Source organism: Stegostoma tigrinum, chromosome 10, assembly GCF_030684315.1.
Source record: "Stegostoma tigrinum isolate sSteTig4 chromosome 10, sSteTig4.hap1, whole genome shotgun sequence".
Classification (NCBI taxonomy): domain Eukaryota; kingdom Metazoa; phylum Chordata; class Chondrichthyes; order Orectolobiformes; family Stegostomatidae; genus Stegostoma; species Stegostoma tigrinum.
The window spans coordinates 71,758,286-71,781,595 of NC_081363.1; the positions used below are offsets into that span (position 1 = coordinate 71,758,286).

A 23,310-nucleotide genomic window follows, 5' to 3' on the forward strand; every position below is an offset into this window, starting at 1 on the left:
TTTTTCAGTTGACAGCCAAATGTTGTCAGGGTCTCTAGTCTTTGTCATTTCCAGTCCATGCAGCCATTTCTTGATATCATGTGGTGTAAATTTAAACAGCTGAAGACTTAAAATCTGATACGGTAAAGACCAAGATGGATCCTCCATTTTATACTTTTGACTGAACTAAATGCTTCATTTAAACAAAATGAAGTTCTGAGGAAGGGTCACCGGACCCGAAAGATTAACTCTGTTTTTTTCCTTCACAGATGCTGCCAGACCTGCTGAGCTTTTCCAGCAATGTTGTTTTTGTTCCTGATTTACAGTATCCACAGTTCTTTTGGTTTTTAAATGCTTCATTTATTAGTTGTGGATAATAAATAAGTAAGATATGGTAGGAGTGCAGAACCCGCATCTGAAGCATTGGTCCCATGATTGCCTGGCTGTGCCGCTAAATGTAGGGATAAGGCAGGCGCTGAAATTGGACTGCGTCCAAGACTGGGATATGATTCTGCTGCTGATTGTCACCCCCTCTCATGGATTCTCTGAGCTAGATCTGTTCTGAGCACATTCCGGTTTGCATAGTAGCAGGGTCACACAACATGTTTGTTGGTAGGATTATGTCTCCACAAGGATTGTATGATGGTCATCCCTGTGATTACTGTCATGGAAGGAGACACCTTCAATGTAGAGATTCAGTCATTCTCAACACTTGCTAATCACCCAATCTGACAGCTACATTTTTTCAGGACTCAATCAGTTCATTCAATAGTAGCATTACTGAGCTCCTTTTGATGATGAACATTGAAGTCTCTGACTTCAGGAACATTCTGTGCCCTTGTTACACTCAATATTTCTTTCACATGGTCAACATTAAGGAGATCAAATTCATCAACTGAGGTAAAGTGGCAGTAGCACAGTGATCAACAGGAGATTTCTTTGTCCATGTTTGACCTGTTGTCATGAGACCTTGTGGTGATCTGGAGTCAACGGTAAGGCCGGTCCCTCAACAGTATACCAATTTGGCTGCTATGTGATATCATGGTATAGTACAGGCCAAGAGGGGTCTGGGATCTTGGATGATAGATCAAACTCTGATGCAATTAGCCTTCAGCTTGACTTCATGGGGCCAGCTATCACAGTATTAACACAAGTCTCCAGATGTCTTTGCAGGGTTGATTGGTTTGTATGCAGATTGGTTGATTCCAGCCTCTGGATTGATGCAGGATGGTCCATCTTTTTTATTCTTGCTATTGCTTCAGTACAATTGAGTGCCCAGGGCAGAAATGGCTAGCACGAGGGGTCATAGTTTTAAGCTGGTTGGTGGAAAGTATAGAGGGGATGTCAGAGGCAGGTTCTTTACGCAGAGAGTTGTGAGAGCATGGAATGCGTTGCCAGCAGCAGTTGTGGAAGCAAGGTCATTGGAGTCATTAAAGAGACTGCTGGACATGTATATGGTCACAGAAATTTGAGGGTGCATACATGAGGATCAATGGTCGGCACAACATTGTGGGCTGAAGGGCCTGTTCTGTGCTGTACTGTTCTATGTCATTTCAGAAGGCAGTTTAGAATGAACCACTTGCTGTAGTTCTGGAATCACAGAAAGGTCAACATTTTTTAGATGACATTTGTGAACCTGAAGGTTTTTAAGCATAATCTCTTAGTTCCATTGTCACCATTAATGATGCTAGCTTTTATTTATATTTATATTTAAATAACTAAATTCACATGGGATGGAATTCAAATAATGAGTTTTGAATCCATGATGTTGGATCATTGATTCAGGTCTCTCAGTTACCCACCTAGTAACATAACCACAATGCTCCCATTCTCTGCATATGCACTGACCAACTTTCCTCTGGATTCTGTAGGATGAGGCTGGCGCAACTACAATGTTGAAGAAACACCTAATCCTGCAACAGGTTGTCCTTGATTACGGGAATATTATCCGGGAGCTGGCAGACAGGGCGCAGAAACTTCTTACTGAGGAGCACCCTGAGGGGTGAGTTGCAAGCTGTGGTCATCTCAGACCATCAGAAACTTCATTAAAGCCATTAATCTGTGAAATAAATCGGAGGTAGTTTTCAGGCAAAAAGCACTCATGTAAAGTTGGGTTTTATTTATGTTAATTTTGAAGTATGGGGGTTAAATAAATTTGGATTTTTTGATAGCGAAAAGCATAAAACCCACATGTAATGCATTCTCTGTAAGGGATTTAAGCCTTTGAGAAGGCACAAAAACTCATTAAAGGCTCCAAAATGTGGTGCAGATGAAGATGTAAATACTCAAATTAGGTACTCACCTGACCGATTCTGTTGGGAACACTGATTTAAATAGATAAATGTAGGAGACCTTTGCCATATGTATCTAATTCCACCATCAATCAGAAGGCAGTAGAGCCTACCTGGATAATTCAAGGTGCAAGTTAATGACTGATGTTGTTTCTGTTCTGGTATTTTTACATTGAGCAAAGTGTGACATCTAGGATATGACAGATATGTTAAATCCAATGTTTGAAATTATATATAGCTTTACAAGAGTTTCATTTCTAGAATGAGAATTTTACAGGAAGTAACAGATAGAACCAGTCAGGTCAATGAAGTAACACCGTGTGACTTTCATTGGTGAGAATGTGCCATAAATATACAATATTATCTAATAATCCAACTGAGAACTCAGAAAAACATTTAGCCAAAAAGAGGTAAGAACATAGGACATAGTAAAACAAAGAATAATCAGGTCTAATAGCACCAATTCAAGAATGAATGAGCTAGGTTTAGTAGAATAGTTGGAAATGGTGATACAGTTTGAAGGTCAGGGATGGAGCAAAGATTGCAAGATGCATTAAGACTGGTGCAGATCAATAGACCTGAAATTGTTTGTTTCTATGCTGCAGACCCAATGTAACCCAGTAATGTCTTCACTTATTGCATGAGTGATTGTGGAACATAATGACCTGTAGATTCATAGCTGCAATGTCCAGTGAGACCAACTCAATGGGGGTATAGATACTTACTTGGGAATTATTAAAGTATGGGACTGCGAACAAACTTGAGTTCTCATGGTTGCTAAATATAGTGGGACTGGTTCAACATGCCATATTGGTGACTCCTGTTCCTATGAGTACACTTCTGTCAACAACCCTCTATGTGATGAATTTAGGTATCTCACGTATGCAATTAAACACAGTCAGACCCATTCCAAGGAGGGAAGTGTTGAAAAACAATCATGATGAATCACTTTTCTAAGTGCACTGCAGTTCCCAACTCAAGGTCAAGGGCATTAATGTTCATCTGATCAACTGGAATATAGCAATTGCAAACCAAACAAGGGGGGCAGCAAGTAAGTAGGTTCAATTGAATACATTGTGCTGCATACTGGAACCTCAAACTTCAGTCTGTCAGAGTTCTCCATATTGAGTTATACATATTTTCACCAATGAAAGTCAAATAGTATTTCATAATTGGTTTTAGCTTTACTTTTTAGAATGTCTCCTCATTTGGGAATTCTCTGCTCATTGTTTGTTATCTCATTGCTTGATGATCACCATATTAATTCCTTCCACTTTTCTGTTGATCACCGGTTAGCACTATCATATTGGGATAGAAAATAACTTTCTTAAGTGTTCCATGGTTCCAAGTACCATCTTGATAATTGCCTCTGAACATGCATTAAGACACATGCCATCTCTGGGTAATTGAGAATGGCCACAACAATCACAAGCAATGTTTTTGGACGAAATGAGAAAAAAAATATGACCAGCAAATAGAATCACTCAGTGAATAATAAAGGATCGAAAGTTGAGTTGTATTTCTAAAAGATGATGAACTGCCCAAATTAGTAAAAAAAACCAAAACCTCTTTCAGCATTAACCTTTCTCATTTTATAAAACTAATTTGATATTGCCGAGTGTCACACTGATATTTTTGACGATGGCCTATTCCCATGAGCTAGCTTTTAATGACATGTGTGAACTGCTGGAGACTTCCATCAATTTACTGCCACAGGCCACCCTTTCTGCCTCCAAGTGGTTCCCACTTTATATAATATTACCCTTTGGTTTTCTGTTGTTCAAAACGCGCTATCGCTTCATTATTGTTGACTGAATTTGTCATCATTCTCTCTATCTTCTTAATCAATGCCTTTTTTGTAATCTTTTGTTTTATTTCCAGAATTTCGAAAACCTTTTAATTCAGATGTACTTTGCCATTTTCAACGTAATGTATCGCTTAGCTCTCTGTCATACACAACCCAGAGAACAACACTTGTCCTTTTTATAAAGAATGATATTTAACCTTATTTTCTCTTTTCTATCTATCTGTGTCAGAAAGCTGGCTACACCAGTTCTGTTTTGTGGAAAATCTATCTTCTTACAAAACTGTAACTCAACCCTTCCACCCAATATAATTCACTCGAGTATCCATTGTTGGTCATGTCCATTCATTTTGAGCATGTTCATCTGAGGCATTTCTTCCACTTGTGATCATTGGGGGCATTCTCAGCTTTCAGAGGCATACATATCATGTGAGCTCCACATGCTACAGACCATGCAGGCACTTCCATACTAATTAACCAGAAGTTGACAACTAGTTCCTTGATTTGCTCTGCTGCATCTTTTTCAACTCTCATTCCCATTTGAAAAGAAATCTCCCTTTGACTCAACTGCATACTCATCAAACTTACTCCCTTTGTAACCTTCTACCTGGGAAGCAGTGTGTTTATGTACCAATGTGTTGCGCTACTATTCAAGTTGCAGTCCATAAAATGCTGTTGGAATCAACTGACTGCCTGATTGATTTACAGTGAGCAGATCATTAGGCGCCAAGGTCAGGTGGACAAGCTGTATGCAGGACTCAAAGACCTAGCAAATGAGAGGAAGAAGAAGTTGGAGGATATATACCATCTCTTCCAATTGAACCGTGAGGTAATGGACCTGGAGCAGTGGATTGCAGAAAGGGATGTTGCAGCATCTTCGCAGGAACTAGGACAAGACTATGATCAAGTTACAGTATGTATTTATTGTTGGATAACACATAGGCATTATTTAAAAGCGCAGTTGTGACTGAATCGTTCAGAAAACATCTTGCATTTCAAACTTATTTTGTGTGTCTTGTCCCAGTGCAGTTGTCACCATGTTTAATTTTACCGTACCTTGTCTCTCATGAGTACGCAATTTGTGTGGATTTTTACCAGTCATCTGGAAATGTGCTGGAAAGCATCAGGGACCCTGAGGATAGTGAAGCAAACCAAGATGGGGCAGCAGAGAAGTTGAATTGTCTGTGGTCTTCCTCTTGTGGTAATTGACCAAATAAAGGGCTCTTCCCACTGTCCACTTGCATTATCCCAATAGGACATGGGTCCAGCATTGTTGAAGCCCTACACTAACCTGATTGGAAGGGCATTGTCTTTCCATAGCACCTGCTTCTTCTGCCTCCACCCCTGATGGTGTCACCCGCTCGCAGCAGATGTTGCTGACTCTCCAATTGACTGGCAATCACCTGGGTAGGAAGCTATATTTTACAGATAATAAGAATGAGAAAAAGGGTGAGGGTCGAAAGAAAAACCGTGCGTGCAGAAATCATACAGAAAGCTACTTGTGGTACAGTTGTAGAAAACTAAATTTGGTAAAATTAGTCACACCATTCCTTGCATAAACTTCAGTTGATTGACCTTTGCAATATACTATTTGTGGCGGCGTGGCGGCATGGTGGCTCATTGGTTAGCACTGCTGCCTCACAGCGCCAGGGATCCGGGTTTGATTCCACCCTCGAGCCACTGTCTGTGTGGAGTTTGCACATTCTCCCCGTGTCTGTGTGCATTTCTTCCGGGTGCTCCAGTTTCCTCCCACAGTCCAAAGATGTGCAGGCTAGAGGAATTGGCTGTGCTAAATCACCCATGGTGTTCAGGGATGTGTCAATTAAGTGGGTTATAGGCAGTTGGGTTTGGGTGGGATTCTCTGAGTGTCGGTGTGGGCTTATTGAGCCGAAGGGCCTGTTTCCTCACTGTACGGATCCTATTCTATGATTCAAATATTCTTGGTCTCATTCTGCTAATACATTGTGCTATCATTATCATATTACACACCTTATACTACATTTACCAGATGATCTAAGCTTAAACTTGGACCTCTGTTTTTCACAACGTCTACAGCATATTGTCTTCCAGATAGATATGTTGAAGAGAATCTTGTTTTGTTTAATAACAATTCATTACTATTTGCTTTTCCCTTGCAGTTACTGAGAGAGAAGTTCCGGGAGTTTGCCCGGGAGACAGGAACGATCGGTCAGGAAAGAGTGGACAGTGTGAATGTGCTGATAGATGACCTCATAGACTCGGGTCATTCGGAAGCGGCTGACATTGCAGAGTGGAAAGACAGTTTGAATGAGGCCTGGGCTGACCTCCTGGAACTGATAGATACTCGCACGCAGCTCCTGACTGCCTCCTACGAGCTCCACAAATACTTCTACGATGGCAAAGAGCTTCTGAGCCTGATTCAGGAAAAGCACAAGGAGTTGCCAGAGGACCTAGGCCGTGACACAAACACAGCAGAGTCTTTCCACAGAAAGCACAATGCATTTGAACGTGACATTCATTCCCTGGGAATACAGGTACTGCACAAAGTCACTTAATGTGTATTGGAAATGGAGACTTGACAACAGTAAATAATAATGTAACTGCGACAGATGCAATTCCACCAGTTGCTCCAAGATGCAGGGCATGTGTATATTGAAGCATTTGATGCATGTTAGCTGTGACAGGATTGGAAGGAAGAAGTCACTTTGGACCTATAGTTCCCAAAGGTTCTTGGAATCTGAGTGTTAGTTCAACTCATGTCCACTTCTCTTGTAGACTGATTGAGAGCGATTGATTGCTGTGATTTGTCAATAGCTGCTTATTGATGAATCCTTTAACTACCAGGAAGCCCAATAGGCTGGAATTCAGGAAGTGCTAAAGTGAGAGATGACTATGTTATGCATTGTGATATCTCAAACAGCAGGGAGTGGAAAATGACATGGTTATAGCTGTGAGTCTTCCATCACAAAATGTAACTATTGAGTTAATGTTTTTCAGTTGAAGCCATTTGTTTTATTGTGGCGGCTCACATGGTAGAATATTATTCTTGCCTGGTAACCTCTTAAAATTTTCAGTTTTTCTTTTAATTCATTGCTAGGCTTCATTAATTTGTAATTTATAAACTGGTTGAAGATATGCAAAATAAGCAGTACCCTGTTGTGAATCATGTGGCACCTCATTAACATTTCAGATTGCTCACTCAGTGAACTTTCAATTCTGTATAATAGTCATGAGTATTGTTTAAAGTGAGAGGAAACCCCACAGCACCTGCCCAGAATTTTGCCGTTTACAATGGGACACTTAGTTACAGATAGCAGATGCAGGGTGAACCACGTGTAAAGTCACAACACATCCTTGTTTGTCCTTGATGGATAAGGAAATGGATCTTCTCATTAACAGGTTCAGCAGTTTCAGGATGATGCAGGCCATTTGCAGACGGCATATGCAGGGGATAAAGCTGCTGCCATCCAGAAACAGGAGCAGGAGGTGGTGGACGCCTGGAAGGCACTTCTGGATGCTTGTGATGGTCGCCGTACCCAGTTAGTTGACACTGCGGAGAGGTTCCGTTTCTTCAGCATGGTCCGAGATTTGATGTCTTGGATGGAAAGCATTATCAGACAGGTGGAAACAGAAGAGAAGCCAAGGTAATTTACGATGTGTTTTTCATTCTTTTGAGAGATACGAGTGTCCTGAGCAACTCACCCCCAACCATGTTTTGCTTGCATCCTCGTGACAAACCTTTGTCTTGAGCTTTTGCCGTCCCTGGGCTGTTAGTGCTGTTAGGTAGAGAATTCCACTGTTTTGATAAAGTGACTGATATATTTCCAAATGGGGATGTTGTGTGTACAGAAGGGCAACTTGGAGGTAGTTCTTCCTGTTCTGAAGACAGGTTGATTGCTCTTTCCCTCCAGATGCTGCCTGGTCTGCTGTGTTCTTCCAGCCTCCTGCTTGTCTACCTTGGATTCCAGCATCTGCAGCTTTTTTTTGTCTCTAACTTGGAGGTAGTGATATCACCATGTACCTACTGCCTTGTACACTTCAAAGCGGTGGGGATTCATAGAATTCCTACAGTGTGGAAGCAGGTCATTTGGCCCAATAAGTCCACACGAACTCTCTGAAGAGCATCCCACTCACCCTCAACCCTGTCCCTGTAACCTTGCATTTCCCATGGCCAATCCACCTAACCTGCACATCTTTGGACTGTGGGAGGAAACTGGAGCACCCGGAGGAAACCCACGCAGACACAGGGAGAGTGTGCAAACTCCACACAGACAGTCCTCCGAGGGTGGAATTGAACCCGGATCCCTGGCACTGTGAGTTAGCAGTACTAACCACTGAGTCACTGTGCCACTCTGTGAAAAGGCAAGCCCGCAATATAATCAAAATGTTGTTTGTACTTCCAGAAAGCATAATAGCTGCAAAACTGCACAGTCACTGTTAGAAATCATAATACTGACTTTTCTGTCAACTTAAATTTTTGATTCAAGTTTAATCTAAGTCATTTGTAGCATATTGATAAGGAGGAAAGATTTGTCATCTTCCTTTAATTCTTTTAATTTGGCAAGTGCATTGAAGCAATTGCTTGCTGGACTACGTTTCTTTCCATCCGTGATGACTTTTGCTACCAGTACGTGAAACTGAAATAATCTAAAGGCTGGTACCTGATTAAGGCTATCTGAGCACTCTTTTTGCAAGATGAGAAGTGTTTGCGTTCATCCAAAATTACCCTGGTCTAAGGATGTGTGTCTCCTTGAAGGTATAGAGAAAATACGAGGCCATGAATAAATCTACAGGACCTTCATAGCTTTGTATACTAGTGGCAAGAGACATTATGGAGGGAAAGAAATGAAGTCCAGCAACAATTGCTTCATTGCACTTGCCAGTTTAAGAGAATTGAAGGAAGATAACAAATCCTACTGACTTATGACCAAGACTTTTGACTCAGTCAGTCAGTAAGTGCAATGGAAGACCCTCCCAAAGGCAAGCTATCCAGAGAAATTTATCAGCATCCTCCATCGCCTCAATGATAAGATGTCAGTGGTAGTCCTCACCGATGTTAATATGATAGAATCCTTTTAGGTCAAGGCGGGGGTGTGACATTGCCTGGACCCTTCCGTTCCACAACCATCCTTCATCATCTCAAAAACAAGCTTCCCAGTGGTGTGGGCATTGTTTACAGGACAGACAGAAAACTTTTCAACCTCAACCTGTTGAAATAGACTGGAGAGTGGTTCAAAGAAATGTCCACATCATTCAATACCTCACCGACAAGAAAAGGAAAGCCCTCCACACCTGGAAAAATGATATCACCAGCAAAGCGAAGAGGAGAAATCCTCGGAAAGCAGAGTTACAGAGAAGAACTACTACTATGGAAATGAAGAATCAATGATGGATTGAGGAAGCTAAGGAACTGCAACTCTGTATGGACAGGCATGACAACAAGGCTTCTTCCGTGTTACCATCGCAATGTACAGACCCAACACCTTGGCCTCAAACCGGAGCAAGGTCAGGAAAGAACCCTTTTGAGAGATAGAGAAAATATCAGCCGCTGATGGAGTGAATACTTTAAAGAGCACCTAAACTGCAATACAGTCAGTGATGAGGATGTGCCTGAAGAAATGCATCAATTCTCCATCACATGGAGATGATCTTAGGGTCATGAGGAGCCACCTTTCATCGAAAGGTTGACATCTACAGACTTAACACAGCATCTGAAGCCTAAGGATGCAGGTTTGTGACAGCTACAATGTCCCTGCTGATCCTGAGTCATTGTGTGTAAGTAGTAATCCCTCCAGCTCTTCTATATGGCTCAGAACCCTGGGACTACATATGGGCACCATTTCATGGGCCTTAGGGATTCCCATCACTGCTGTTGGAGATGATTTCTCTGGATCAGCCGGGGGGACAGGTGTACTGCCTTCAGCGACACTGAAGGAGCCAAAAACATCAAGGTCATGATCATCGAAAACCAACTCCATTGGACCAGCCACCTGTTTAGGATGTCTAGGTTCCGACCGCCAAAGCAAATTTTCTTTGCCCGGCTTAAGGAAGGCACTCGAATGTGAGGATGACAAAGGAAACCCTTCAAAGATTCCCTGACGGTTCCCTCAACAAATGCAAGAGATGTTAATACCTGGGAGGCCCTCACTCAGAAGAAACTGATTTGGAGGAATCTGGTGTCTGAAGGGACACAATTCTTCAAAAACCAGCCACTGGCAAGAGGGGGAACTGAAAAGGGACCGGAGAAAGGAATGTCAGCGATCTCGAGATCAAGGCCCATTTCCATCTTCCCAGGGGAAATATCTGGCAAGTGTGAGGTTGGAAATGTCCTTCTAGGATTTGGCTCATCGGCTACACCAGGACCCACAAAACCCCCAAACTCTGACCCGGAGCCTCCTTGGTGGACAATCACACCTGTTAATGAGTGATTGCCAATAAATAGGCTAGAGCTGCGTATTCTCCCATCTCAGGGATGGGACATCCTGCTTCAGAGCACTGCTGGCCATTTGGATGGCTGGCAGCAGTATGTTTGCAGCGGTGCCTGGTAAAAGTGGCTTGGGGAGAGGTGGGGTGTGGGTGGGGTCGTGTTATTACTTGGAATACTGACCATCCCCAGTGGATGTCATTGCTAGAGCTGGGCACCAGGCTAAAAGGTAGGAGGCGTGATGGGAGAGAAGTTAGCGCCAGTCAGGTTGGCAAAAACCAGCAGGAGTGATTCAGTGGGTGGTGAAGGTGGCGAAGGAAAATGGGAAACTGTTGGATGGTGCAAGTCGGGGGTGGGTATAGTACTGAATGAGCATAGAGGCCCTGCAAAGAAGTTCCCATTGCATGCCTGATACCAACCCTGAAGGTACTGGGATTTTTTTTACATGGCATATGTTTCTTCTTTGCAGGGAAACGCGTGGCAAATGCAGCTCTTTAGGTGATCACTTTATGGTCTCAGTAGCTCCCAGCATGGACAAACCACCTGATTCCCTCAATGCCCCTCTAAAATTTCATGCTGGCCTGAGACAGAGACAATTAGCTGTTGGAAGGTTACCTTCCTATCCCTGTTAAATGCCTTCTAACTCAGTCTTTGGGCGTGGGGGAGGGGTGTGGTTTTAATTCAGCCCAGGGTGAACATAGCATGTATAAGAAGGTTCATCAAGCACTAACTATTAAGATAAAACTCATTTGATCCTTGAGATAGGACAGCAGGCATGAAGGGATATCTTTGTGGCTGTCACCTCACATGATATATGCTACAAAGATTGGAGCTGCCATAAAATTATCCAGATAACATTCCCTGGTTTACATGATCAGTAAGATAGATTAACAATGGAGATTCGTTTCAAATTTTTTCGTCCAATTCTAAGCAAATAATAGCCCATTAGTAGACATACTGTTTTGTTTGCATTACAAAAAAAAACAATGGTTCGAGTTATTGTGAAACTAGTGATTATGTGGCTGAATCAGGCATCTATCAAATATCACAGCCTTTCCTTGTGAAATTAAGCATTATTGAAGTGCTATTTATTTCGACAGAGATGTCTCATCTGTGGAATTACTGAAGAAGTACCACGAGGAAATCAGAGCAGACATTGAAACCAAGAACAGAAATTTCACTTCCTGCATTGACTTTGGCAAAACCATGTTAGCCCGCAATCATCATGCTTCTGAGGAGGTGAGACAGGGCAGGATACTGCCATCATTTGTAAATATTATTGTGGCACAGTGTTGTCGCTTCTGGCATGGAGCTTATTGAAACTGAATGAAATAGTTTCCATGTAGCTTTTACATTGTGTAACTCAGTTGGAATTCTCAACATTCATATTTATTTATATTATCTCATGAAGGATTTATGCTCAAATAGATATTGTTGCAGCCAAATAGAAAAATAAATTGCACGTAGAGTGGGTAACATGGTTTGTTTAAAGTTACCACTTTGCACTGAATTTTCCTAATCTGCTTCTCATCCATCAAAAAATCAAGGAGTAACATTTCTGGGAAGCCTATGATTTAGTGATGTGTGGTGTTGCTTACACTCCTGGAGCACACTGAGAACACTGAAATTACAGTCTGCTACACAACATAGTATAGCAACAGGATGACATAGATTGGGACTTGGATGTGGTAGGGCATGTGGTATTAGGAAGGACAAGGAAGCTAGGAAAGTTGGAGAGGTGGTTTTGGTCATCAGTTATGCTATGAGTACAATAGAGGAGATGACCTAGATTCAGGAATCTAAGAACTAGAAATGGTTTGGCTGGAGATGAGAAGTGATAATATATTGATTCATTTAACAGCAACCTTGTGGAAGAATGGAGCATAAAGGAAGAAATGATGGCAGTTTGTTAGAAAGATACAGTGATAATCTTGGAGGGTTTTAATCCACATAAAATCAACTGGGCAGAGGTAGCATTGATGATGAGTTCATAGAGCTTCTCAGGACAGTTCCTTAGAACAGCATGTCTGGGGTGGTTGGACAGTCCTATACTCCTAAACTGAATCCATTTTTTGTTGATTCGTTCATGGGATGTGTACGTTGCTGGCTAGGATAGGATTTGTTGTCTATCCTAATTGCCCCTGAGAAGGTGGTGATGAGCTATCTTCTTGAGCCATTGCATTGTGTAGGGGGGTTAGGTAGAACCATATTTTGGAAGAGTCTTCAAATGAGGCTTGGTAGGTGGATCTTGGAAATAAGAAAAGGGGCAGTCACACTTTTAGAAGTGTATTATCAATCCCCAAGCAGTCAGTGGGCAATGGATGAGCAGATTGGTAGACAATGAATGAAGGTGTGTAAAAATGATAATAGTGTAATGATATTAAGGGATTTCAACTTCACCAGCAATAATTGGTTGGCAATAGTGTAAAGAGTGTAGGGGGAAAGATTTCTTGAAATGAATTCAGGAGAGGTTTTTATATTAACATATGGAAGGTCCAATAAGGGACAGTGCAGTGGTGGATCTCCTTCAGCAGGTACTTGAGGTACCAGTGGAAGTGCATTTTAGTGATAGCAACCTCAACACTGTACATATTAAGTTTGTTATGCAGAAGGAATAAATGTGGACTGTAGAGAAGGTTTTTGGATTAAGGAATGCAGAATCTGACCCAGGTAGACTGGAACAGCTACCAATGGGTAAAGCTACAGCAGAGCAGAGGGTTGGCATTCCAAATGGAATTGGCGGGAGTACAGGCCAAACATGTTCCCTTTAGATTGAAATGAAGGAACAACAAGGGAAGAGAACTGTAGATGTATAGGAAAATTCAGGACAGGATAAGAAGAGAATCATAAAGGCTTTTAGCATGTGCAAAGGGAATGAATCAATGGAGGCCCTCATTGAGTATAGAAAATGCAGGGGCCACTGAAAAAGCAGTTAGGAGAGCAAAGATTGAGTAAGAGCCAGGGAGAAGATATAAAAGTTTGAACAGAATCTGGAACAATTTCTTTCCCGCTGTTCTCAGACTTTTGAACAGACCTGTTAAATTTTAATTCTGATGCCTGACTCTGCGCCCTCTCTGTCGCTGCAACACTGTATTCTGCATTCTGTTCTGCTACGCTGATGCACTTTGTATGGTGTGATATGGTTATGGAGCATGCAAAACAACGCTTTTCACCTGTCTCGGTACATGTGACAACAATAAATCAATCAATCAAGGGGAGAAGGATAACCAGACAGAGTAGGGCCTGTAGGGGATGAGGAGCGCACTCTCTGTGTGGAGCTGCAGGACATTGGTAAGGTATTAATCAAAGACTTTGTACTGGCCTTTAATTGGGAGCAGGAGGATGTGGGGATGGAATTGGAAGAGGGGCTGTGAAATTCTTGAGCATTGTTTGACAAAAGCACTGAGAAGGCACTGGAGGTTTTGGCAGGCTTAAAATTGGGTAAATCCCCAGATCTGGGTAAGTTGTAACCCAGGCTGCTATAGGTGACAGGGAGGAAATTACAGGGGTTCCTGAATTAAAACGTTTGACTCCTCTCTGATCACTGGGGTTTACTAGACTGTGCCAAGGGCTAGAAAGTCGCATTAGTGTAGATTCAGAATAGTTTTTATTTGTGCAGACTTGATGGGGTGAAGGGGCTTTTCAGTGCTACTGATTCCTGCTTACCTTGATGAACTTTTGATTCCTTTACATAGCAAGAGACAACCTCAGTCATGCAGCCTCCATCATTCCTGAGGCAGAGAATTTCAAATTTGCCCAAGTGTCTGAGAGGAAAAAAAACTTGTCTCTGTCCTGAAAGGGCCATCTCTTACATTAAAATAAGGTTCCCCCTTACTTCAGGACTGATGCACAAAAGGAAACATTCTTTCCATGTTCTCTTTATCAGGATGACTTAACATCTAATGCGCTTTAAGCAGAACACTTCTCACTGTTTTAAGCTCTAGTGGAAACAAGTACAGTCGTATAGCCTATCCTCATTAGATACCCAATTAAATCCAGATATCATAGAATCCCCACAGTGAGGAAACAGGCCGTTTGGCCCAACAAGTCCACACTGACCCTCTAAAGAGCATCCCACTCAGACCCATGCCCCTACCCTATCCCTGTAACCCTGCATTTCCCTACCTAAACTACCTAATCTACACCTCCCTTGACATTATGAGCAATTTAGCTTGGTCTTCCACCTAACTTGCACATGTTTTGACTGTGGGAGGAAACCCATGCAGACTTGGACAGAACATGCACACGCCACACAGACTTGAGGTTGGAATCAACCCGAGCCCCTGGCGGTGTGAGGTAGATACAGTAGCCACCGAGCCACCGTGCCACCCCAATAAGTATCATTCTCGTAAATCTCTGAACCACTGTTTGTTTAAAAAAGAATTATGGCATTACTTTTCTGTGTATGTTGTAGAAACTGACATAGGCAGAGGTATGTTTTACAATTGAAATAGTCACTGAACCGTTCAAACATCACAAATGCAAACAAAACTCTCTTCATCCAAGCAGCTTAATACACCGTTGTTTACACTCCTGCGTTCATATTATTGTTTCCATGTTGTAAATTCCATAATAATAAAAAATTATCATGTAAAATAAAATACAACGTTGATATCCAGAATCTTTACCTCCTTAGATTAAAGAAAAGTTGGTACAACTCACAGAGAAGAGAAAATCAATGATGGATAAATGGGAGGAGCGCTGGCACTGGTTACGTCTTTGTAAGTGAAATACTATCCATAAATTTGTCTTTTTGAGACACTTCAGTGCACCAGCAAAAGAGTGTTGCTCTGTCAGAAGTGCTGTCTTTCAGTTAAGCTGTACAACCAAGGCTTTGTCTGCCCTATCGGGTGAACCTAACAGTGCTATTTTGAAAAATTGTACGAGTTATCTGTACCGTGCTCAATATTTATCCCTAGAACAATATCACAAAAGCATTATCTGATGATGAGCTCATTGCTCTCTGTGGGAATGTGCTGTGCTGTTTCCTTACATTACCTCAGTAACTTGTACTCTGAAGGAAGCTCATAAGGCATTGCTGATTGAACATCTTATTTGTATGGATTTCACTGATATCCTCTACACTTGAAGCTCATACTGTAGTGTGCAGACCATGAGTGGTTTTATCAGTTCCTGTAGGCTGTTGCAGACAAGAAACATTCTTGCCCTAGTTCAAGGCCATGGGAATTGGATCAATCCACAGTCTCGGTGAACTTTGCATCCCATTAGAGGAGCTCTGCCCTCCGTGACGTGTTGCTGGGATATCTGAGTCACACTTGTGTCATACTGTGCAAACTGTAGTACATGGCAACCAGATGTGATATGGTACCAAAGAGATTGTACAAGCAGGAAGAGGACAGCATGCTGAAGTAGATGAAGGAGGAGGAAATGAATAAGACAACTAGGGCCAGGCCTCCTGAAGCACAAGGCCCCATTTGGCTGCATTAATAGCAATGCCATGAAGGCAACACTAATTTCTCAACAATATTCTACATACAGTTACAAACTGCTGGGGTAGCATACCATAAATCGACTCCCATTATTCATGAAGTCATTCCCAATTTCGAAGTTTTCTTTCTGAAGCACACACAAAACCCTAATTTCAAGCAAAGAACAATGGATGCTGAAGATCTGAAACAAAGAGAAATTCAGCAGAAAAAAAATACCTACAGATGTGGAAATAAGACGCAAAAATAGCAATTTCTTGAAAACTCAGCAGATCTGGCAGCATCTGTGGAGAGAAAACAGAGTTCTTGTTTTGGGTCCAGTGGCCTTTCCTCAGTGACATTAACTCTGTTTCCACAGTTGCTGCCAGACTTGCGGAGAAAGTCAACAGCTCTGACAATGTCTGTGGGGGAAAAAAAACTAAGTTAAAGTTTCAACACCAGTGACCATTTGTCAGAAGGCCAATTTGCCTGATCAAGGTTGATAGAAAACATGGCCCCAGTTTTGTATTAAACAAGAATTATTTGTTATAAGCAATTAGACAATAGCTACAGTTAAATAGGTATAAAGCACTTGCATGTCATGCTACTAACTAAATATCCTTTGTAAATTCCTCCTTTATGCAGATACACACACACACACACACACACATATATATCGGGAAAATAGATTATTGGTGGAGGTAGAAAGCACTGGTTTATAGCTAAATGGTCTTTCCTTCCCAGTTTTGATGTTGAGATAATTCTTTCGCCAGTCAGATCCTTGATGTTCAGTTGTCCTGCTCTGGAAAATTTTACTGATTGTAACAAGAACAGAATAACTGATTCTCTTGGAAAACATCTCTGATTTTTCACCTCAGAAGGCACAGCTCGTAACAACTGCTGCTGCAAAAGTAACTGGTTTTCTTTAAGTTTAACCAGTTTTTTTTTATTGCAGAGAACAGATAGGTCTGGTGAGGACAACAAAAACACACATATTGATTTCTTTCTCTCTCTATGTCGGTGTCTCTGGAACTTGTTAGCAGTTCTAACCTGCTCAGTTGGCTGAGAACCAACCAGCATCACTTGGAAACAACTCATTTGGCTCCTGATCATCTGCACATTGCAGGAACCCATAGCCACAAAAAACAGAGTTCACAATAGGGTTCAAATTCCTTGCTATGAAATCATGCAACCATCCTGGTAAATCCTTGTCTATTTTTAAAATGGTTCCTTTTCCTTGCTGTTCATAGTTTCTAAAGAGAGAAAATTTTTAAAAACACAGTCCTTACTCAGTGAGGCAGCAAGCATCATGGTCACAGACATAATAAATTTGTCTCTAAACCTGCTTTTGATTTAGGGTGGAGGTGACATGGTTTCATTTGTATCAGCGAATTACTTTGAAAAAATTACTCTTAAAATAAATCTTCCATAATTGAAGTGAAGCACGTAAATGTTTCTAAAGTGGATTTAATTTTCAGCTGTTCAGCTTTGTCACTGAAATTTTCACCAGAAGTACCATAGTTCTGAATGTAATTCCTTAAAGCTGTTAAAGTCATTCTGGAAATTGCTATGCTGCATTAACAAAGTGCAGATGCCTAAATCTCTCCAAGCCCTTAAACGTTACAAAATCAAAATAGTCTTTTTCCCCCCAAATGATCACCGATTTAAAAACTTTGTGTTGTTATGCTTTTTCTGCTTTTCCAGTATTGGAAGCGTGCCAGTTTGCAAGGGATGCTTCAGTTGCTGAAGCGTGGCTGATTACTCAAGAATCTTACCTTAACAGCGGTGATATGGGTAACAGCGTGGATGAGGTTGAAAAACTGATCAAGAAACATGAGGCATTTGAAAAATCAACAGCCACTTGGGATGAGAGGTTTTCCGCACTGGAGAGACTCACCACTGTAAGTGAAAACCACAAGAAGCATCCAAGAAACAAGTATTTAACTTGGTCAAGCTAAAGTTTCGTTAGTACTGAACTGAATGCAGTTCATTTAAAGCTCTTAAGGCCTCCTCCCCACCTCCTCGATGTGACACAACCTGTCCATCTTCTTTCCTACCTATTCGCCCCACTCTTCCCACTGACTGATCCCCACTACCCCCGATCTGCATCCACCTACACTATCCCATCCCTCCTCCCTCTGTTTATTTCCCAGCTCCCTTTCCCCTTACCAACCCAAAACATTGACTTGCCTGCTCCTCTGATGTTGCCTGACCTGCTGTGTTCCCATAGTCAATGCACTGTATTGACTATAGTCTGTAATTGATTCTCACTGTCTAAACAATCACGTAATACTATTCATTTAATATAAACAAATGTATATTGTAATTTTTCTCTGCCTTAATCTGACAGCTAATTCCTGACATACATTTGGATATTTCTTGGCTAATCTTCAGTTTTATTAGCTTCTAGTGTAGATTATAGTTCATTTAAGTTGCATTGTGATTTATGAGTCAGAAGGTCATGTGTTCATTTCCATTTTAGCCTGCCTGCCCAATGCAGCACTAAGGGAGCGCTAAACTGTCAGAAGTGCTGTCTTTCAGCTAAGAAATTAACCTGGTGCCCCATTTGCCCCCTCAGTTGAATGTAAAAGATCCCATGGCACTATTTCAAACGAGAGTATGGGACTTATCCTGAGTCTTGATCAATATCTATCCCTTAATCAGCATCGCAAGAGCTGATTATCGTATTGGTATGTGTGGGAATTTCTGTGGCAACATTGGTCACAGTGTTTTTTACCTTACAAAAATTACTACAGTTCAGAAATGTCCTTCAATGTCAGTGATGTGCTTGGAAGTGCCCAGTGATAATGACAGGCTCTGTAGAAATGTGAAGCTGACTGTCAATTTATCTACCAAATTATTCAATGTGATGTATACCTACATTGTTGTTATATTGTAGTTGGAGTTATTGGAGATTCGAAAGAAACAAGAGGCTCTCAGGCAAAGCATGGGAGTGCAACAACAGCCAGAGTCAGAACTGGATCATGATCGAACACCACCTGATATTGACCGACAACCAGCTGATCAAACACGTTTGGAAAAGTGAGTATTAGTGTGATGTTTCTCCTGGCATTCAGTGGGCGAATAACACTGGAGGAGGCAGAGAATACTCCTCCAAGAACCACACAGTTTTTTTTTAGTTTGAAACAGTTTGCCTCTGTAGAAACTGATGTCCGGTTAGTACAGAGAAATACTAAAATATGAATAATAGTTGCAGTAAATCTTTCTAAAATCTGAGCCTGTACCTATCGTTACCCAGGCCTCGAGCTCTAGAATTGCCTTCTGACATCTCTATTCCTACGTATCACAAAGTCAGAAGTCACACAGCACCACGTTATCGTCCAACAGGTTTATTTGAAATCACAAGCTTTAGGAACCCTGCTCCTTTATCAGTTGAAGCAAAGGAGCTGCACTCCAAAATGTTGAGATTTTCAGATAAATCTGTTGGACTATAACCTGGTGCTGTGTGGCTTCTGACTTTGTACTGCCCAGTCTAACACTGGCATTTCCACATCATGGCCACCATCTGTATCACACTTTCCTCCTTGAAGATACTTTGTAAAATGTACTTCTTTGGGCATCTGACTTCATACATTCTAATATGACCCAGTGTCATGTTTCATTTGTAATGTTACTGTGAAGGGCTTTGAGATGCCACATTTTAAATAAACACTGAAAGAACTGTGGATCCTGTAAATCAGGAACAAAATCATAAGTTGCTGGAAAAGCTCAGCAGGTCTTTTTCGGTTTTCATTTAGTGTTTTTCCTCACTGCCACATCTCTTCTAGGCATTCCACCTTGAAGTTCTGCTCCTCTCTCCAACTTCTTCACTGTTACGTTTTGTTGTTTTTATGGGAAGATATTTACCAAGACGTCTACATTGTTTAAAAGTCTTAGCGTCATAGAATCATTGGGTTGTGCAGCATGGAATCAGACCCTTCAGTTCAACTTGTTCATGCCAACCAGATATCCTGTATTAACCTGGTCTCATTTGCCAGCATTTGGCCCGTATCCCTCCAAACTCTCCCTCTTCATATATCCATTCAGATGTCTTTTAATTGTGTCATTTTATCAGTCTCCACCACTTACTCCAGCAGCTCATTCTATACATGCACTACCCTCTCTGTGAAAAAGTTGCCCCTTAGGTCCCTTTAGAATCTTTCCCCTCTCACATTAAACCTATGCCCTCTAGTTTTGGACTGTCCAATTTGGGGAAAAGACCTTGGCCGTTCACCCCATGCCCCTCATGATTTTATAAACCTGTCCCCTCAACCTCCAACACTGGAGGGAAAATAACTCTTGTCTATTCAGCCTCTCCCTACAGCTCAAACCCTCTAACCCTGGCAACATGCTTGTAAATCTTTTCTGAGCTGTTTCAAGTTTCACAGCATCCTTCCTATTAGCAGAGAAACCAGAATTGCACACAGTATTCCAAAAGTGGCCTAACCAGTGTCCTGCAGTGCCACAACAGGTCCTCCCATCTCCAATACTCAATGTACTGACCAGTAAAGGCAAGCATACACTCCAACAGAGTTCACATCACAGCAAGACAAAATGCAAAGCTGCATCTCATTTTTCAGGTTATGTGGCAACAAGATACACCTTTGAATTCTCTTTTAGAATTTTGATAGGCAAAATTGGATTTTGCTCACAAAATGAATACAGATTTTAAAAAAGGCTTTGTGCTTCACAATAAATGTAAGACTTTTTTCTCAACCATTCTGTCCTCCATCTTGTGTGCCTTATACCGATTACAGCACTCCCGTCTGTCTTAAATTATTCCATAGTTGTTGCCTTCACTACTCGATGTGCCATGTTTTGCTTACTCTGAAATTGTTGCAAGTAAATCATCACAATACAATGGTTGTGTTTGGATACGTTTTCACAACTAAATATTGTCTAAAGCAATGTTGATTTATTTTCAAAGGAAAGGTAAAGCACATTGAAAAACTGTTACTTGCCACTACCAGTGAACAGTGAAACACTTTCTACTTTAAATGCCCACTGCCATTCAGCCATTGTTGTTGAGTACGTTAACACAGATGGATTGAAGAAAATCTTTTGGCTGAACCTGAGAAGCATCCTCTTTCTACCACCGTGGCATCTCCATATAACAAACCAGCCACCTTTGAAATTAATTCTCTGGGTCAGATTGTCTATTTAATTTAGTTAGGTTTGATTTATAGGACACTCTTTTCATTTGGTCCAATTGGAATTGGATTGAGACCACTCAAACTCAGTTGATTCTAGACTAGATTTAAAAAGAAGTCCTACTTGTGAATATATGCACAAATACTTCATGTTTTCAGACAGTGCTACTGTGAACACTTCACTGGAATCTAATCTAAATGGTTGAATCATTGTTACACCCTCTGTGCATTCCATTATATATTCTGTTGGAGATTGCAGGGCCAGTGGGACAGCAGCAAACTAATGTGGCAGACCTAGAAGCCAACACTATTAAGGGCACATCTCTGATGCCAGCTTCTACCATGCTCTCAGTAACTTGTTGCTTTGTCCAGCCTTATTATTGGTCTGATTCACTGTATGATCAACTCATGCAGCAGATCATGGCACATAAAGACTTTTCAGTAATGCTATCATGCACCATTAGCTTCTGTGATGTTTCTTTTAATTTCATTCTGGGAATCACCAACTCATTTTTACCCAGAGATGACAATTTGTAGAGCTGGATGAACACAGCAAGCCAAGCAGCATCAGAGGAGCAGGAAAGCTGACGTTTTGGGCCTAGACCCTTCTTCAAAAAAGACCCGTCTTCTGAAGAAAGGTCTAGGCTCGAAACATCAGCCTTCCTACTTCTCTGATGCTGCTTGGCCAGCTGTGTTCATCCAGCTCTAGACCTTGTTATCTCAGATTCTCCAGCATCTGGAGTTCCTACTATCTCTTTCTTACCCAGGCCTGGTTGTCTCATCATTTCTTTGAGAAGTTGATTTTTGCTGGTGTTGCCATGTTTATAGCTGTCTCAAAAACAGCCATGGGTCATCTGAAAGATTTTTCTTTGTGGCTGAAAGTGTGGGACAATAAAACACTACTAATTTTGGAAGAGCACATGACTTGTGATTGCTATTAACAATACAGTTATCCTTCTGTGAAATGAATAGGGCCTGATGTCTTTTAAAAATTAACGTTTACGCGGTGCCCATTTTGGCAGAGTCAATTAGCCCATTAAAACAATATTGCAAGAAAGATTTATGTCAACCATGCAAAATCAGAATAGCTGGTTAACTTCACATTATGTATTTTATACTTAATTGGTGAGAATGTCTCAAATTGTAGGAACTCACTTATTTCTCCTTCATGCTCCCATCTGTATTGAGCAATTGAGTAATATCTGTCAACAGTCAAAGATCATTAAACAATATGGTATTTGACAAGTGCATTCTTTCCTTAATTATAATTTCTTTCTTAAATGTAAAATAAGAAGTATGAAGGTAATTTGCTGTAACTTCAGACTTCCATCAGCACTCAATTGTGATTCATTTTGAACAGTGCAACTTCTGTGAATAAGATAATTCTCCTAGTTAAGAGAATAGACAGATCTCTGGTATAATATATCATTTGGATGATTGCATGCAAATGTTTTTCAATTAACCAAAACTAATTCGAGCTAAGAATGTCCTGTTTCCTTGGCCACGGAGATACATTAGGAATAGACTATGCTACAGCCATGTCACTTGATAATTTATTTTGCTCTCCTTTAGGACGCAGAAAGAGGAATGGAAGATGGAAGGCCAGAAGAGCGCAGAACTAACCCCTCATGCAACAGATGAACCATCACTGGTCAGTTACCAATCTAAATTCTGTCATAGTTCCCATCGTTTCAAGACAACCTAGAATACCAATCATCACCTTGCCTGAAAGTGATTCCACCTGTTTCAGTGATTTGCTGTTTTTCAAGTCCATCTCTTGTTTGTTTGCTTTTGTATAACCTTTGGATGTACAGCCTAATTCTAAACCCAACAGACGGTGCTGGAAAAATGATATTTCTGAGGCTGTAAAAATGCAGGTAGGGGCATGAAATTAGCTCAAGCACCAAAAATGAAAATGTGCCTAAAATGAGAGAAATGATGGGTATAAAGGAAAATTAGTTTGAATTTCTGAATTGGCTTTAAACACCATTAGGGCAGAGATTTGTCTTGATAGTAATGCAGAAATGCACATTAGTGCCTTGATCTCCTGGTAGACACCCAACTCAAAGTTTGGTTCCATTGTAACCAATGGAATTAATCATCCAGTGGAGAATATAACAGAAAGCTAATGCGACGTCACCCATTCTGCAGCACAGACCAAAGCAAATTTCTGCTACAGTTGTTTCTTAATTGCCCTAAATTTGCTGGCATATTGAAAATTGAAGATATCCTGTGAAAGCATTTGGGCTGCAGCTGA

At 41.2% G+C, this 23,310-nt stretch overlaps 1 protein-coding gene across 4 annotated transcripts in view; it reads left to right on the top strand.

The window, feature by feature from the left end:
* The window catches only part of LOC125455723 (spectrin beta chain, non-erythrocytic 1-like), a 247,207-nt gene that overhangs the window by 184,333 nt on the left and 39,564 nt on the right, over nucleotides 1–23,310 (top strand). For all 4 annotated transcript variants that reach the window (XM_059649255.1, XM_048538084.2, XM_059649257.1 and 1 more), the window contains 9 exons: nucleotides 1,851–1,981; nucleotides 4,783–4,987; nucleotides 6,213–6,587; nucleotides 7,453–7,697; nucleotides 11,578–11,716; nucleotides 15,114–15,198; nucleotides 17,608–17,804; nucleotides 18,803–18,945; nucleotides 22,626–22,704. In XM_059649255.1, the coding sequence (XP_059505238.1) occupies nucleotides 1,851–1,981; nucleotides 4,783–4,987; nucleotides 6,213–6,587; nucleotides 7,453–7,697; nucleotides 11,578–11,716; nucleotides 15,114–15,198; nucleotides 17,608–17,804; nucleotides 18,803–18,945; nucleotides 22,626–22,704 (1,599 nt within the window). The remainder of the gene's footprint in view (nucleotides 1–1,850; nucleotides 1,982–4,782; nucleotides 4,988–6,212; nucleotides 6,588–7,452; nucleotides 7,698–11,577; nucleotides 11,717–15,113; nucleotides 15,199–17,607; nucleotides 17,805–18,802; nucleotides 18,946–22,625; nucleotides 22,705–23,310) is intronic.